The sequence below is a fragment of the Cyprinodon variegatus genome, unplaced genomic scaffold, assembly GCF_000732505.1.
Source record: "Cyprinodon variegatus isolate N-32 unplaced genomic scaffold, C_variegatus-1.0 Scaffold389, whole genome shotgun sequence".
In the NCBI taxonomy this organism is placed as follows: domain Eukaryota; kingdom Metazoa; phylum Chordata; class Actinopteri; order Cyprinodontiformes; family Cyprinodontidae; genus Cyprinodon; species Cyprinodon variegatus.
Genome location: NW_015150842.1, coordinates 369985 through 387658, shown reverse-complemented (window position 1 = coordinate 387658; position 17674 = coordinate 369985). Strand labels below are relative to the sequence as shown.

The window sequence follows — 17674 nt, the reverse complement described above, 5'->3', positions numbered from 1 at the left end:
CTATTTGCTGAACTTTGAGCTGCTTTCTGACACCGACCTGGATTTCCCTTCGGAACCTCTGGTTGGCATAAGCGTGATGGAAAAAGGATGGATGGATGGTGAAATGATGTCATGTGAGACAAATATTTGGACAAAAGAACAATGTTTGAAGAAGTACAAGTGTGGCATTCAAATCCTCTGATGTTTGCTAATGGGCATTTAATCAAATGCTGTGGTGATGATACAAGAATAATTTTAAACATGTGTAAGAAAACTCCACAGTAATTTAAACTTCTTCCTCAGATTTGTGCAAACTATAGATGCTTTGTGTTAAGAGTTTGAGCCAAAAAGAATAGTTGAATAAAATATCTGTGTGCCAAAAACAATGTATCACTTTCATGCATAGGATGAGTTTCTGGAAAAAAATAAAAAAATAACTTGCCACAGCTGCACAAAAGGGAATGTAAAGTCAAATACCTAATCGATTGAAAGATCTTTAGATTGTAAAGTTATTTTTGCAATCTGGAGAAGTTCATGCAATGTTCATTTAGTCCTAGTGCTGCTCTTCACTTTAAAAGCTGCTCCTGTTGTTATTGCTTATTACCGGTAGTATAATAATAACAACACACTGATAAAAAATATAAATAATTAAAACCTATAGATAAATATTGTAAATACATCCTATGGTGTGTATTAAAATGTGTGGTTATTTTTGAGTAAATTAAAATGTATTAGTTGGATGATAATTCATGCATAACTTCCAACTTTAAAACTTTATCACAGAAGATAAAAAGAGAAGAAAAAAGGCTTGCATTAACAATGCTCCTTCTCCCCTGGGGTTCATTAGCAGCAATGCAATTCAGTGACCCAGAAACTAAAACGCGCTCAAATGAATTAGCAGATCCACGCATGCAGGCAGTTCAGCTGCTAATTACAAAGTCAAACTCCTCCTCTCACGGAGGGATTCCCCCCTTTGAAGATGAACCAAACTCTGGAAATCCAGGATGTTTTGTAAATACAGCTTCAGTATTATAATGCTGAAATGGTTCCAGTAACTAGTCCTAACAGCTTGTTGTAGTTCAAACTATGATTCTTCAATGAATTACAAATACTCAACTCTGCCATAAATTTGTGTTTTTAGGGGAAAATATGTGTTTTTTTTATGCATAATATTAAAAAAAACAAAGGTATTGTTAGAATGGCATATAGATAAAATAGGAAATATGTGTATATTTCTAATATTTCTCACTTTTTATAATGCAGTAGTAATTTCATCTTTGGGAATGTACAGCAAATTGCCATTTTGAGTGTTCACTAAATAAAGATTGACTGAAATATATGGGGGTCAAATGGACCTTCATATTTTTTGATGCTCCAACACGATTTTGGTAAATGTGACCGTTACAAACCCAATATAGATGAAGTTAAATCATGACGAAGGTTTTATTGACCGACAATAATGAGAGATTAATTCTAAAACATGTGGAAAAATGTAGGAAAATTAGATGTTTTTTTTAATTTAATCTTACATGTTCTGTAGTGGTATTTCACAGTGATAGAAAATGTTAAAATATTTATTGTCATTGCCTTTTAAAAACAAACTAAAATATAGTATTTAACTTGAGTTACTTCACAACACAAAGCACGCAATAGTATGGAATTGAATAAGGATATGCAGTAATTAAACAAACATTTAAGATGGAGAACAGAAATTCTGTTCTGTTCGAAATAGAATTTATGAGGGAGCCGATCTGACAGAAAATGTATCAGGTTTAATGTAATTAATTGTCATCAGGTATCTTCAGTAACAACGTTCTCTTTGTACAACTGGAAAATACTTTTTAAAAAATATTTTAATTCCATTGTTTCCTGGTTCTTGCGATGGACTGCTGGAATGTCGTCGTAAACACTGCTTCCAGCGTAATTATTGCTGCAACCCTGTGAGAACAAGCTGCTGTAGACTGATAAAAAGATATTTCCCATTGTGGCACCAAGTCCAGTGTGCAGCATCCTCTCGCAGTCTTTTGAGTTTGTTTTTCTCTAATTTGACTTAATCTGATTTTTTGATCAGAAACCCGAACAGTGGACGCAAAATAGACAGTTCAATCTTAATTCTAAATCACAATAGACAACAACTACTCTGCAGTTTAAAAGAATCAAGTTAGGATCAGATTTATATATATATATACATATATATACAAAATATATACAAAATATATATATATATATATATATATATATATATAGCTATTGCACTATTATATATTTGCTATTTGTAGCAAATACAAAAAAACTGTTATTGCCAAGGGTATTAAATAGTAATTGCACATTGGATATTTCACAAGTTATTGCCGTAATAGTGTTGCATTGTAGAGTCTGGTTGCAGCAGTGATGGATGACCTACAGTAGCACTCCTTTTTACAAACAGGGTGTAAAGGTGTTTCACTAAAGGAGCTGCTCATCTCCTCTACAGTCTGGTGGCAGAGGATGGAAGGTGTTGTCCATGATGGATGTAATCTTGGACAGCACCCTCCTCTCCCACTCCACTTAGTCCAGAGTGCAGCCTAGGACAGAAACAGCCTTTCTCACCAGTTTGTTCAGTTTCCTTCTGTTCCATTCTGTGCTGCCAGGGTCCTAGTAGACATCAGAGGAGGGCTGATGCCACCACAGAGTCATAGAAGGTTTTAAGCAGGGGTCTGCTCACTATAAAGGACCTCAGCCTTTTCATTAGGGGGAGGCGGTTTTTTGATTCCAGCCCAGCTTATTATTGACATGAATAAACTGGGCTGGACTCATAACACTGACGCCATGCAGAAACATTAACTGACACAGGTTCTGATGAGATTTCATAAATATTATATGCAAGTATATTATATATAGTGATAGAAATGACTGTTTTGGAAATAGCAACTTTTAGTATTTCTTTTAAAATACACCATATAAAATGTCATTTTCCTCATTATTTCTACATTCCAACAAAATCTGAAGTGTTTGAAAATGACAGCCAATAAATCCATTCTTGGTTTCATAAAACTTTTTTTTTTCTTCTTGTGTCCCTTCCTTCCATAGAGCTAACACTGCTATCCTGTTTATAGCTGTCCTGTTACTTAAACACTAATGTGATTGTAAGTATACAAAGGTAAAAAAAAAAAGTTAAAAGTTACATTTTGTGGTGGAAATGACACTGATCCTTCGGGGACACTTGTTCTTTTTATTTTGAAAAATAAATAAAATACTAATATATCTTACAAGCACAAGATTTTCATTAATATAAGGAATTTCTCTACCATTTGTCAATAAAGTTTCTTTCTGTATCATGGAGGACTGGTCAAAGGACAAATAACATATAGCAATAGAAAGCCATATTAACTGTGTGATATAACTTTTGAAAGTCCGGCGCATCTCGCGGACTCGTCCCCGTGGTTCCTGAGGGCTCCAGCATTGCGGAGGCTGGGGGTTTTCCTCGGGGCCGTCTCTCCTCCTCCCTTGTTGTGGGGTCAGATTTCCTGGGTGTGGCCCCTCTTGGGCGCCTTTGGTCTTGAGATCCCTTTTGGTTTCTGGGGCTTTGGGTCGGTGCTCTGGAGGGGCGGGTCTTCGGCTCTTCACAACCACTATTGAGCATTTTCCCTTTGGATAAACTTTATGCACAAGTGCACTCTAACAAACAACTACAGGTGCTTGGCCCCAGGTACTTAGAGGTTCACTTCCATACAGAAAGCCCATATTCTTATCTTCAGCTACAACAGTTTATATGTCAGATTAAATAATACTACTTACACTTCAGCGATAGTATCTATGTGTTACTTTATTGTATATCTTATCCGTTTATTGTATCTACATTCGTTGCTTGTGCTGTACTTTCTACATCTCTTTGCAGAAGATGAAGCAGACTGAATATGTTTTTATCATTATCTCCCTTGTATCGCCCCTTTTATCTCCTCTTTCCCTCATATTTTTTCCTTTTTGTCCTGTTTTTCTTTCCTGCTCTACTTACATTACAGTGTAAATAAAATCTGTAATACTCCCTGCATGAATTATAATGAAGCTATTTATATGCATAAATCAAGCGGAAATCTATGGCGACAGCCATACTGCTCCACTTGTGAAAGCAGATTTTGCTTTCGCAAGTTGGGCTCTCTTTTTGGCATCAAGACAATTATTTTTTTTGCCACATCGCCAGACAGGACTACGGAAGAGGATTAGGGCCACTGAAAAATTAAAAGAAGTTAACTGATTTTTAAATTTTATTTCAGTTTATTATGGGAAAAAAGTCAGAATTCTGAGATTAAAGTCAGAATATTGAGATTAAAGTCAGAATCCTGACTTTTTCCCATATTAAACTGAAATAAAATGTAAAAATCCGTTAACTTTTCTTTTTCAGTGGCCCTCTTCTTCCGTATAGGACACTGTTAATAAAAAAAAGAAGGTATTAAGACAGCAGCAAAATGTTGGACAGCATGTGATATAAAGTAATTTACAATCCCTTTAAAAAACACTTTTTTAATATAGGTTGCCTTTTTTTCGGCGCGTCCCCTTTAAGAAAGTGACAGCAGCAGCAGCGGCAGCAACAAGTCGCTGGTCAGGAACTGGTCAGGAGCGGACGGGCGCTGTAGAGGAATCTCAAAACTTTCCCACTTCAGGAAAAGTTTAATTTTTTGCTTCGCTGGGTCAGCTCTCTCTCAACCTGTAACTGGAGGTGTTAATAACTTCTGCGCTTCCTTGTCCTGTTTTGAGGAAACAAAAATAGATGCAAACGACTGACTGGAAGCGAGAGGAAAACTTTAGGAATGATGCCCGAACGGCTGCATCCCTCCCTCCTCCGAAACTCAGCTAAGGTGGCTAACGTTAGCTAGCACAGGAACCGCTCGCTAACGGGTGATGGGAAACTTTTCTTCAACCTTAACAAGTCAAAGTTAGTTTAGCTGTAGCAGAAAAAGACGCGTGAGTATTAAAAAAAAGGTTGTGAAAGTAAAATTATCCTGGCGCGGTCCAGGTTATACAATAAGGCTAATCAGCTAGCTTATTGGATCAGAATCCGGTAAAGTCGCAAAGAGGATTCAATAATACGACACACCTCTAGTTTATTAGCGACTCCATCATGAAAAGAGCACAGAGGTTCAACGCTTCAATAAACCTTGATTATGTTTTGACCTAACTAAACAGCATCATCCGTAGAGCTTGGACAGAGATGAGAGAGCTGACCACTGCATGCTGGTTAAAAGTGCTGCCTGCTAAATCACAATGACATTTAACTGTGTAGCTCCGAAGGAAACTTTTTAAAGAAGTTGCTCTGACTGCTGTTGTTTGCAGCTTTTTTTTCCCTTCCTTTTTGTGGGTTGGAATTAGACTTTTGTTTAGTAAACTTTGCATTTTGGATCCTACCGCCTCCTTGGCTTCTCTTCACCAGCACTAAACCAGAGGCTTCATGATGAAGGTGACAGTCAATTTTGGACAGACAGGTGTAGTTGTGCCTTGCAAGGATGGATGGACTGTGAGGGACCTGATCCAGCAAGCCACCCAGAGATACAGGAAAATACTGGAGCAGGTAATCAACAGTGCTTTTATTATTACATGAACTAACATGTCCATTGCTTTGACAGGGACTGGTATGAAATGATCATTGCTGGGTGATATTGACATAAAACACCATGATATCCCTGTATAACCATGCTTTATTTTGAAGCAACTGTATTCTGTAATTACTGTTAATGAAGCAGACAGTAGTTTATAATCTGATGAGAATATACTGCAAAAAAAATAATTTTTCCCTTAAAAGAAGTTCAAAATCGATTAATTTCAATTCTATCTGTTTTTACAACAATGAAAGTGGTTCAACTGTGTTTCAGAATACTTGTGTATTTATTTTTTTTTCTGTCACATTAAACACAAGGTGCAAACTTTTAAATCAGACAGTTTAAGCTTGAGATGTGAACAAAACTGTCTCATAAGTGCAAACTTGTTTGTGAAAAGTGAAAAAGTGAAGCCTCACTCGAGCAAGCAGACGTGACACAGCAGACATGCATGAGCTGGATTATCTTCACTGCAAAAACCATATTTGCAGCGTTTTCTGTAACAACTACAGGGTGTTTGCTGCTCAGCCCCCATTTGTTAATGTCTTCTGTCAAACTATTGGCTATATTTGCAGCTGTCCGGCTTGAAGTAATCTTGAGTGCATCTTTCCTGCTCAATTGATTGTGAATGTCACTTGATCACTATAAAACTAATCGATCTCATTCCCTAGATATCGATTCTGCAAAAATGTAGAGGAATCGATTCAAAATCGATTAAATCGATTTTTTTACCCAGCTTTATTTAAAATAAGAAAAAAAAAACAACTGCATTTTCTTATTTCAAGTACATATTACCTAACTATCTTATTCTAAGAGTAAATAAACTCATTCCCTTGGCAAACGATTGTATTTTCCTGCTGAAATTAGTGTAAATGCTCAAATGGGTAAATTCACTTAAATTAAGACATTTTTATATATGTACCAAGCTTTGCTATTTTAATTTACCAAACTTTTTAAAAGAGTACAAGTTTAATTCAGTTTGTTTCATGAAAATTTACAGGTGGATGCCAACTATTTAACATATTAGTGAAACAATAATGTGAGATTAAAGGCACCAAAGACAGTTTGGATGGGGCCTCTTACTGTATGTCTGGAGGAAATAGTTCAGGTTTGTCTCTATTTGAGTAAACTTCAGGGAAGACATTAATTTCCCCATGCATTTTGCAACAGGAAAATCACCTAATGCAATTTGGTTTTGACAGCAATGGCATCCAGGATGGACTATCTTTTGTCACTCTCTCTGTGTCCAGTATAGAGGAAATTGCTCTGCAACTGCTTGCCTCTCTGTTGGCAACTTTTAAGAAATGTTAAGAAAAAGCCACAAAAAAATATGTTTGGAGAGCTACATAAGCTCTACGGCGACACAAGGACCCTTAAATGTTTAGTTTTTACGACATTCTGCTTCCTTTTTAATGTCAGAGCATTATAAAAAGCTGTAAAAACTCTTCATAGCCAAAATAAAGCTTTGGTTGTTAAAGACTCACACAGAATGTTATATATATCAGCATTTTAGTATCAGAGTCTGCAGGTTTAAACCTATAAAGGCCTTTTTTGGATGTACTAATTATTTGGGCTACAAAATCCTCATTTAATTGGTTCCAATTGGTCATCCTATTTTTTTAGTAGCTTGTTTAATGGAATCCAACTGAGAAAGATACTCCCATTTGACCCAGTTTCTGTGAATAGGTTGTCAAAGCTCACAGAATTAGTTGCTCAGCTTAAAAAAAGAGAGACTTGATTTTGGATTTACACTTTTAAGCAATGCAATCGCAACAGAAAGGTTTGACATTGTGATTCACTTGTGTTGGTATTTAGAGGTCCTGCTGAGAAACAAAAGTAGCTGTTTTTAGTTGTGCACAACACTGCGCAGCAACGGATGAGAAAGAATTACAAAAAACACTTAAAAAAACTAGCTTTTACATTTCTATTGACTAATTGTGTTCAGATGGCATACATGTTAGCAAGTACCAGATGGACACGTTGGTTTGTGAAAATGAACAAAACCATAAAACAGCTCTCCTTCATCCTCTCTAACAGTCATCTTTTCAGCCATCAGCTAGTCGCATCATTCATTATTTATTATTCTGTAATAATGGGCTAAGATTTCCATGAACTTCAGGACGACAGAGGAGAGAGCCAAGATCCGTTTTTATCAAAAGCGCTCTCATAACATTTGACGTTGTCCCCGAAGATATAAGAAAATCATTCGAAAGCTCTTTCATTTTGATATCATGAAAGAACCATAAGATTTTCAGAGCCCTAAGTCTTGGGAAATTAGACAAAGCCGCAGAGGTCCAGTTCTCCATAACTGCCGTATAAAAAATTAAAAGCGTATCTGATATGAATCGGGATGGCCCAGACAGGAGCAGACACGAGTCATTTCCAATTTAGTTGTGAGTGTAAAATGCAAATGACTCCGTCTTGTGATTCCTTTATGACTGCTGTTGATTCCCTGCACTGCTCTCAGGGCAGGAACCCCATGACCCCCATCAGACAACCAAATCATCTCAGTGACTTGCTTCATATTGGGTCCATTATTCAAAACGCACAGCAGTCTTATGGATAGATAGGCTCAGTTTTGATTGAAGGAGAGATGTGTCCAACCTGCGTGTGTATGTGAGAAACTTTGCCTTGAGATGCCCTCATTTTCCACCCTCCTCTTTTTTTGTGCTCTCTGAACCTTTTTGCCTTTTAATCTGCTATCCATATACCACCCTCTCAGCCCACACGGCTCTCATTTATCATTCTTATCTTTCACACCAGTATATCTTTTCTTCACCTTCCTCAGTGCGGTGCAGACACAGCTAAAAGCTTTGTTTCCCTTTCAGGTAAAGTCTCCTTCCTCTTTGTGCACTTCCCCCTTTATGAAATGTCTCAGTTCCTCATGGAAGTTGTAAAGGTTTATTATTATTTTTTTTTTTTTTACATCTGTAAACCAACAGGTTTTATAAACCAACAACAAATGGAACTAGATTTGTGTAGTTCGTCTGTGACTTTCCTTAAAGCTGGCAGCGTTAACAATCAGTCATTATTGATTAAAGTGGTCTGTTTACAGCACTGAACGTGCTGCAACAAGGGCTTTTTGTACTGTACAGCTGCTATGCTCTTTAAACTATGCAAGGCATTGAGCTAGCATTGAATGGAGTAATTAGAAGCTGTTAGTGGGTCTATACAATAATATACTGGGTTTCTGCATGGTGGTTAAAAAGTCTTAAATTGATGTTCATGTTTCTTATTAAAACATCTTTAATATTGCCCAGAGATTCCATGTTGGTTCTAGTTAACATTAAATGTACATAGCATGAATGTGTGCATGCAGTATGTTGTAATTCTTAATTAATGTATTTAGTTGTTGTTATGTGTTATTAAGACTGTAAGATGCAGATCAGCAATAGCTTTTTAAAGAGAATTTATTCTGGTCTTGATGAAAAGCAGAAAAAATTTAATTCAAAACTTTTGGTGAGTTTTTAACTGCTGGGTCCTTTATCATCTTTAGTTGTTGATTTTTTTTTTTCCTCATGTCAATTTCAAATCTTTTTTCTTCAAGAAGCGTTTAGAGATAATTTTCTTCTTGCCATCCTGCCATCAGTTGTCTTTAAAATGTTTCTTTTCTGGAGCAGCAGAGGTGACGCCAGGCAACAAGGCGATCAGATCTGCGTTTTCACTACAAAATGTGTGCAAAACTATGTTGATATTCTGCTATAATTTCAAAGATGCAATATTTGGTTTCAATTAAATAACAAATATATTTGAAATGCACGTAAATACGCTAAGCACTAACTCTTGAAAAAACATGGCAGCAACGGTTGTACACTTGAGATATATATCCATATTTTAGCCACGCTCCAGTGCTCAATGCGCTCATCGTTGCAAATTAAACATAAAACAGAGTCTGAGGCTGTTTGTCAATATGTGTACTTGTGCATTGTCATGTGCTTGTGAAAGGTCATCAGCCTCAGCCCTAGTACTGTTCCAATTCACAAGAACACAAGATGAAGAACGGTCAAATATTGTTCTCGCCTCTCCCTATATACCGAGCAGGCATCAAAGCAGACTTGTCCGTTCGTAAGATTGAAAGCTCTCCCAGCATGCACTGCGGCAGCTTCCAGTGGGCGCTCACAGAGTGTTAGGTTAGAAGTTCACTTTTCTGTTGTCCTTGTTCTACAATAATACGTTTTAAGATCATTTGAGGCGAGAACATTATACATTTAAGCTTCCAAATGGCTGCTAATATTTCTACGTCCAACATTCCTGCCGGGTCTCTTTCTCCTGTTCTGTTGCTGCCTCTGAAATGATGATGATGATGAGATGTTTAAATATCTCATAGAAAATAACCTTTTACGTTTTTATAGCCTATTTCAATTGCTGTGCTTCCTCTTACTTATTTTATAGAGCTAACCTTGTGAGTTCTCCATCAGTGACATAAAAAAAAAAAATGATTTTATTGTGTAGAAGTGATGGTTCTCTAGTGACAGTCAGGTTATAAAACTTGGGGAATGTCTTATACTTATGTTAAAACACCAGCGTCTTGTTGTTTAACATGGGTCTCATATTGAAATAAGAATCAAAGACAATTTTTACTGAAATCTGAGGAAATTAACTGATTTATTAGAGATTTGTCTTAATAATACAGTATATAAAAAAAAAAAAAAAAGATATTGTTTGATATTTTTTATCTAAACTAGTTGAACTAAAAGTAAAAAAGCACACCCTTTTGGTTGCGAGGAATTTGTTAGGTTTGACTTTATTAACCACTTTTAGATCTTAACGTTCACAGAGAGACAATGTGAAAGCTGCGTGTGATTCCCAGCAGCTGTCTGCGTGTAATTCTGCTTTCCGCTGCTCCACTGACCGAACCTTTAAACACATTGTTTTCCACTGGTCAAAGAAATGATCTGGCCCAGAGTTTCTCTGAGAGACTTTGGGCCCACGTATTCTCCTCTTTCTGGTTTCTCCATCTTCTCTCCTTCCTTTGCTGAGTTGTGTTAATTATTCCTCCTCCTACAAGTCCTACCATGACTACTTCCTTTTGTTCATCCTCAGAGTTTAAATGTATTTCTAAAATAAATATTCATATTCTTTGGTATAAAGATTTGATCTGCCGTTCTATCCACAACCTTTGACTATCAACACCTACTCCTGTTTCTCCGCTCCTTGGGAATTTAGTTTTCTCTTACTCTTTAATTGCTCCATCCTATAACTACTGTCTCCCTCTGTATTTTTTCTCTGCTGTATTTTCACTAAACCTCCTCCCCCTCTTATTTGTGTCACTCAGTCAATTTTTCAGCGGCACTAATCTGTTGTAGCTGTATAATTATGAGTGTTAATATGTTTTAGGATTAACCGGGTGTCTGTGTTGTAAAGCAGTCCAGTCCCCATCATATTCCTTCACAGCCCTCAGCCAATCATTTTCAGAGGCAGCTCGCTTTCTGTCTATCTTCATCAGTCTACCCTCCTCCCTTTTCCAAATACTACTTACTGAGTGCGGTTGCTGAATGCCGTCGCTTCTGAGTATCCACAAAATCCATTTTAAATATATATTTGAATATACCTATTTAACAGAAATGCCCTTGACGTCACATCCGCCAAACAGTCCGGTAACTTCCAATTCGAAGTAAATTCAAGGTTCAGATTTCTAGCAGATAAAGATAAAGGTGAAGGTTAAAGGTTTTGTGTCAGAACTGCCTTGTATTTGAAACTATTTTAATTCCACCCAGTTTTATTTGAAGAAAGGCAGTCCCAATGCGTGATGCTGTGGAAATAGTCATGTTGTGTTCTAGTGATAACCCCCTGGACATGACTTAGGAAATTGTGTTAGTTTAGATTTCTTAGTTCCAACCTTACCACGTTCTCCATCAATGTTTTTAATAGATTTTAGCTAATATCTGACTATCTAATTTGAATGGAAATGCCTTTACTCAACTCCTTAGTTTAAGATGCATGTTGAATGTTGTCTAAATACTTTAGAAAAACCCAAATAATTCCCTTAAGCTGATAAAAAATATAAATGATGGCTGACATAAACTCAAGAAAACATTTAAAAATGAAACTAAAAAGTACTTTAGCCAGAGCTATCAATATTGATTGATGAATATGGATTTGTTATGGGAGAATGTTTAACTGTATTTAGAAAAATACTAACATTTTTCCATCATTAGTATTTAAAGAGATGAATGTGGTTAAATAAGCAGTTCAGGTGGGTTGCTAGCTTGCATAGCAGAGGGAGGAGAAAGGAGAGCCAGAAAATGAGGGAGGAGAGGAAAAGGAACAAGGGGAGGCTGTTTTCACGGGGAGTAACCAGGAAGTCATTACGTTGTTGATGGACTTTTTTAATTGACTTTGACGAAACGGAGTAGTGTGTTCCTGATTTGTTTCTTTTTTTATGTGAATATCCTGGCTGTTTTAGAATATTAGACTTTTCCAAGGTTACAATCAAACCATGAAGCCCTGAAAAAGTAAAGTAAACAGTTCCTACGGGTGTCTACTGACTTCTGTTCTGATTAGGAGGAAAATGAAACCCACCGATCTGTAGCAGGTTCTTCTGCTTTACCCAACAGTTTTTAATATGTAGTCTTGTGAAGTGTGGTCTTTGTTATATTTAAAAAGGACAACTTTAAAACGGTTTGAACCAACATGTTCTTTTGTATTGTTAGAGGCTTAAAATAAGGTACAGTTTAGACCTCTAGAGGATTTCACAAACTTTGTGTAAGTTATCGACAGACTGATCCACTTTTTTAACAGATTACAATTGTACTTTTTATTACATTTTCTAATACAAGTGATTGGCAATGTGGTAATGTGATTGTCTATTCACAATTGCAAACCTGGAATGTAGGTTTGTGTTATACTTTTGTGATAAATACTACAAGCTCAGTGGTTATAGAGTAGTACATTTATAGCTCTTTATCTCTGTAACTTCATACCAGGCATAATTTATGTTCATCACTCTTAGGCAGTTTAAACAGTTTCTGACCAGGTGAAGACCTGAAGTTTACACAATCAATTTTTCTTATCAAGATTTCCCTGCAGCGTAGCAGTGGGTTGAAGGGACTGTTTTTGCATTCTCCACTGCACTTCTTTTTCTCTTGGTAGGAGGTAAAGGAGGTAAAACATATCCATACCATATATCAGCTTAGGCTGATTAAAATTTTGCATATCGGCCTAATTTTACCGTTTACCTGCTGAAAATGCACTGGACGGTCTTTTATAGGGTTGGGAATTGATACGATTTTCACGATTCTGATTCCCTTACCAATTCTGTAAAAGTGCACGGTAACAACAGACAAACAGAAGGCAGTGAATGGGAGCTGCCAGCCAGTCTACCCGTTTTGTCACAGTCATCTAAATCTAATGGAGAAGGCATCAGTTTAATGAAAAAGCATTAATGTAGAATTTCGGGAAATAAAATCATCTTCCCCTGATTTAAATAAACGAGCGTCACCTTTCTCTCGCTCCCTGAACTGCAGAAATGACATATGATTTACTAGGAACCACATTAAGCATTAAGCATTAAGCTGGTCGTAACTTTAGCTTCTGTCTGTTCTTTAGCGTCCTGCCAAAAGGTGCCATTGAATTGGAACACATGGAACCGGTTCTGAACAGGAACCGGTTTTCGATTCCCATGCCTAGTCTTTTATGAGTGTATTGGCCCAAATTTCAGTGCAACGGTCACAAATTTCACAAAAAATTTAAACAAACCCTTTTTAATTAGAATAATTTTATAACAAGAAATATGTCTGCAGGGTTCTCCCCAGTGCATTTAATCGGAACTGGTTGTTTCACTCAGACATTAGAATCACAATGAAATTATGCCGATACCCTGATATCTAATGAGTGAAACGAACACAGACACAGTGTTTTAAACACATTTACCTCTTTACTTGCAGACATGAGCGAAGCACTGTCAAAATGTAAACCCTCACTGTTAAGATTTTTATTGGCAACCCAAGGCAGGTGAACACAATACAGCGCTGGTAGCAGAGAGCAGGCTTTAAAAAAAGCAACCCAGAGAACCCTGATCTGTTTTTCTGATCTGACTATACCACCCGTGCAATGGTGGTATATATTTATGTCGATGTTTTCAGAGGTCTTTGTCAGCAGTTAAGGGAGTTTTTCTTGTCAAACACCGGTCCAAAAGCCTCATAAAAAATACTGAAAACCTTAGAAGGTAAGAAGGATTTCTCCTACTTAGAAATCTTATAAAAAATCAGTCAGGAAGAAGCTTGAGGAAAATAAAGATGAAACCCTATAAGAGCATGCAGAAATACTTTATATAGCTGGAACCTTAGGATCCCTTCAAACAGCCTTCTACTGAAAGAAGTTTGCTTGGAGGACAGGTAAACAGTAGTTCCATTAGAATGGGCAAAATTGAAGAAGAGACCTGAATGAACAAGCTCCCTAAGTTGTAAAACATTCTGGCTCCATCTCAGGTCACAAGCAATTATATTTGAGAATGAAGGAGAGGCAGGGAGGAGGTGCGTTCTTGCTTCTCTTTGGACGAACCGCAGGAATGTGTTAAATCACTCATTCTGCTCTGTTCTGTTGACTTAGGTAAAGTGCAGTGCTTTTATGTTCTCTTTTGAATCAGCCTTCCACTAACCTTTCTATACATGATGGGCTAATGCTGGCTTGGAAGGAGTCATTATGCAGAGCTTGCTTAGCATGTAGGTAATCTGATGGCCCTGCTTGATAATCAGAACCCTTGACTTTTACATGCATATTGCCAAAGCCAGACTTTTAGTACAAATGTGAATTTCTATACTACAGTTTGACCTTAGTTCTCAGTGGTGTCTTACTTTTTCTGTGTTGGTCAATCTTTTTTTGGTTCTGACATTGGATTACTATACTAATGTACCTTTTTGTTTCTCCTGTTTATAATTAGGATTGTTGACAGAGATAATAAAACTAGATTGATTTGCTCCCAGCTATCATTCTTTAAGGTTGTCAGCCTTTAGCTCTGTGTCTTACCTTCTGTAGCAAGAACTCCAAAGGGGCTGTTGGTGCTATAAAAACAGTTGCAGGTCACCAAAGGAATGAGGGTGTTGGTCTAATACAAATACCTTCTACCACAACTGTTTTTCACTTTATATAGTTGATTCTGTACGTGCTTTGGGGCAAAGACCAGCTGTAAATATCTTTTCTATCAAGTGCGTGTGACTTCATGTGGTTAGAAGTTGTTGCAAGTACAATTTTCTATGCTTGATTAAAACACAAAAGATTAAATTACATTTCAGCTTTAGTGTTTAGAGTATTTGCAAAAGGGATAGACTTTTTTTTTCTATTTCAACCTCCAAAGAAAGAAAAATCGAGACTCCGCATCACACTGATAACTCTAAACCAAAAAGAACCAACTCAGAAAATGGTTTTCTACGGCATTTTGGCGCCATGTATGTTTGTTTTTGCACTGCACTGAACTTCCATATCAATGAGTTTTACACCATGTTTTTCTCCCACACTGCTGTACGTTATGAAATGGAAATATTCATTTTACTGCTAAGCTGCTGCATTTACTGTCTGAAAACTGTACAAATTTCATTTTGTATACCCTCTTTGTATACAAAATGACAATAAAAATTGTCTAAGCCTAAGTCTAAAAGTTAATATGCACTTTTAAAACCTCATTGTTGTTGACTTAAATACATATTAAAACATTGTGTGTATACAGAAGCATCCATGTTAAAGCAAAATCTAACAATTCTAACCAGGATCGCTACTCATTTCATTTTTAGAAAAAAACAATGGTTTCATGTTTGAATTTTTTTTGTTGTTGTCTAATATGGACAAGATCCATCCATCCAACTTCTCCCACTTATTCCGTCAGCGTCGCAGTGGGGCTGGCATTCTATCGGCAAATTACGGTACACCCTGGACAGCTTGCCGATCCATCTCAGGGCTGTACACAATATGATTATTCAAATTTGGTTTCCAGTTATTTTTACTGGAAATTAAATTATTTTATACTGGCAATTAACAATTTTACATTAAAGTAGAATTAAAAGATTCTGGATTTTTCTTGGAAGTATAATCCTACATGAATTATAATCCTGGACTATCGGTCGACAGTGTTCATACTATGTAAAGTGACTTGCTGTAACTTTATACAGTAGAACATTGCAGCTTATTGTGTTAGAAAACCAGGAAGTATGAGCAGCAAAATAAAACCACGAGCAACCAGCTGTTAAACAGTTATTGTTGAAGTAGTTTAATTTTCATCTGTATAAATGTCAGTGAAGTGAAAATTATTTCTAATCTGTGATATTGCTTTATTGTGAGTAGGAATGCAACAAATCAGGGCTAGGCAATTAATTTTATTTGTAATATAAGCGCAGTTTATATACACATTTATACAGTTGATATACACAAAATTCTATTTTCAAATAGAAGAGGCAATCAGTTTTGGTCACATTACATTTGAAGAAATGTAAGACAGTGGTTTGCTCACTTTAGCCCTTTAGGTGGCAGTACTATGCTTAGAGTGGGTTTACTGCTAAACCGAAAGAAAGAGATAGTTGCAGCTAGCGCACAGATCCATGCATGATAGTAGAAGTAAGAAATTTTCTATGCAACAATAACAGTAAAGTCCTAAGACAATAAAATCTGGGGAAAAAAAGAAGCTTTTCAGGTCATGAAACCTTGACATGCTTGTAGATTGTGCAAAGAAAGAACATAAAATTGTATCAGTTGAAAATAATCGCTAGTTTGTTTTTTTTGCAAAACATTACAAAAATGAATGTTTTATTACATTAAAGTTTGCTCCATCTGATTAACTGATAATGTGAGAGAGGAATGCCACATTATCCTGTCGAGGAATGCCACAACGGAGAGGTCAGACAATCGGACAAATGAGTTGAGACCTTTGGTAGATTATTAACATTGTTTAATAGCTACAAGGATACAGAGCACACTTAATGAACTTTTGCTTGTGTCATAAAACAAGACCATGGACCCAGTATTCAAGGTGAGACAGTCAGTAGGAAAGTTCAAAACGTTTACTAAAAAAAATAAAAACAAATAAAAATAAAGTGGAGCTGCTCGGATCTATGGCTTGTGGATGCTGCAGGAGGGGGGCGGGGCATCGCCCAATCACAGACACTCTGTGGGAGAAACACAGGTAAGTGACTACAATCATCTGACAGAAGATGATCTCAGTGAGTCACTTACCTGGTTTAACAGTTCAGTCCATCACCCAAGAATGGGGTGCAATCCAGCTGATGGGCTGAGAGCTCATCATTAAATTAGGGCTGAAACAGTTAATCTGATTAATAGTGATTAATCAGATTAACTGTCAACTAATTTAGTAATCGATTAATAATTACCCGTAGTAAAAAAAACTTTAAGGCTTTAGCTGACAGAAAAAACAACTTATAGCAGCAATTATACCTAAATTGTAAAAAGATATATAAATATTTTGCATTTCTCATAAAGACTTTTTCCTCTGTAACTATGCTCTACTCAGAAGTCAAGTAGAAATATTTTAGCTTGACCTGATTTCATTCTGTTATAAATCTTCTTTAAGATTTATCTGCTTATTAATTGATTAATCAAAAAAATTAATCGATTAGCAAAATTAATGTTAATTGCAGCCCTACATGATTTATTTTTTTTTTTTAGTTTTTACAATACTAGTGGCTCGTTTAGTAGGCTGACAGGAAAGGGGAAATGAGAAGAGGGAGAGACATGTGGGAAAGGACCACAGGCCAGATTCGAATCCGGCTCGCCCACATCGAGGACTAAGGCCTCCGAACATGGTTCGTGTGCGCTAACCACTGCACCACCAAAGAACGCCTATTAAATAATTAATAGTTTATATTCTATTGGTCTTATACTTTTATTCTATGACCTAAAATAATTCCATTTTGTTATATTTTGTTTATGGTAAGTCTGAGTTCAGTATTGTGTGAGGAAACCACAGTTTCTTGTTTATACAGTCGGTATTTAATTCTGCATGTAGTAAAAAAATAGTTCTTCATATTCTGATCTAAAGGCCATGATCATGTGCGGTGTAATACTGTGTGAATATTTATGTGTGTTTGTCATGTTCACATTTTAAAGACACAAACTTGAAGGTGTTGTAGTTTGATTATATCCTGTTAATTTTTCTTGCTATATATCGGGTAAAGGCAGCT

General features: G+C 36.5%; 1 protein-coding gene across 1 annotated transcript in view; it reads left to right on the top strand.

Moving 5' to 3' along the window:
* The first annotated feature begins 4568 nt into the window (after window positions 1–4568).
* The window catches only part of LOC107092654 (partitioning defective 3 homolog B-like), a 128789-nt gene continuing 115683 nt past the window's right edge, over window positions 4569–17674 (top strand). The window contains exon 1 of the mRNA XM_015387250.1: window positions 4569–5524. Within this exon, the coding sequence (XP_015242736.1) occupies window positions 5405–5524 (120 nt within the window). The 5' untranslated portion in view covers window positions 4569–5404. The remainder of the gene's footprint in view (window positions 5525–17674) is intronic.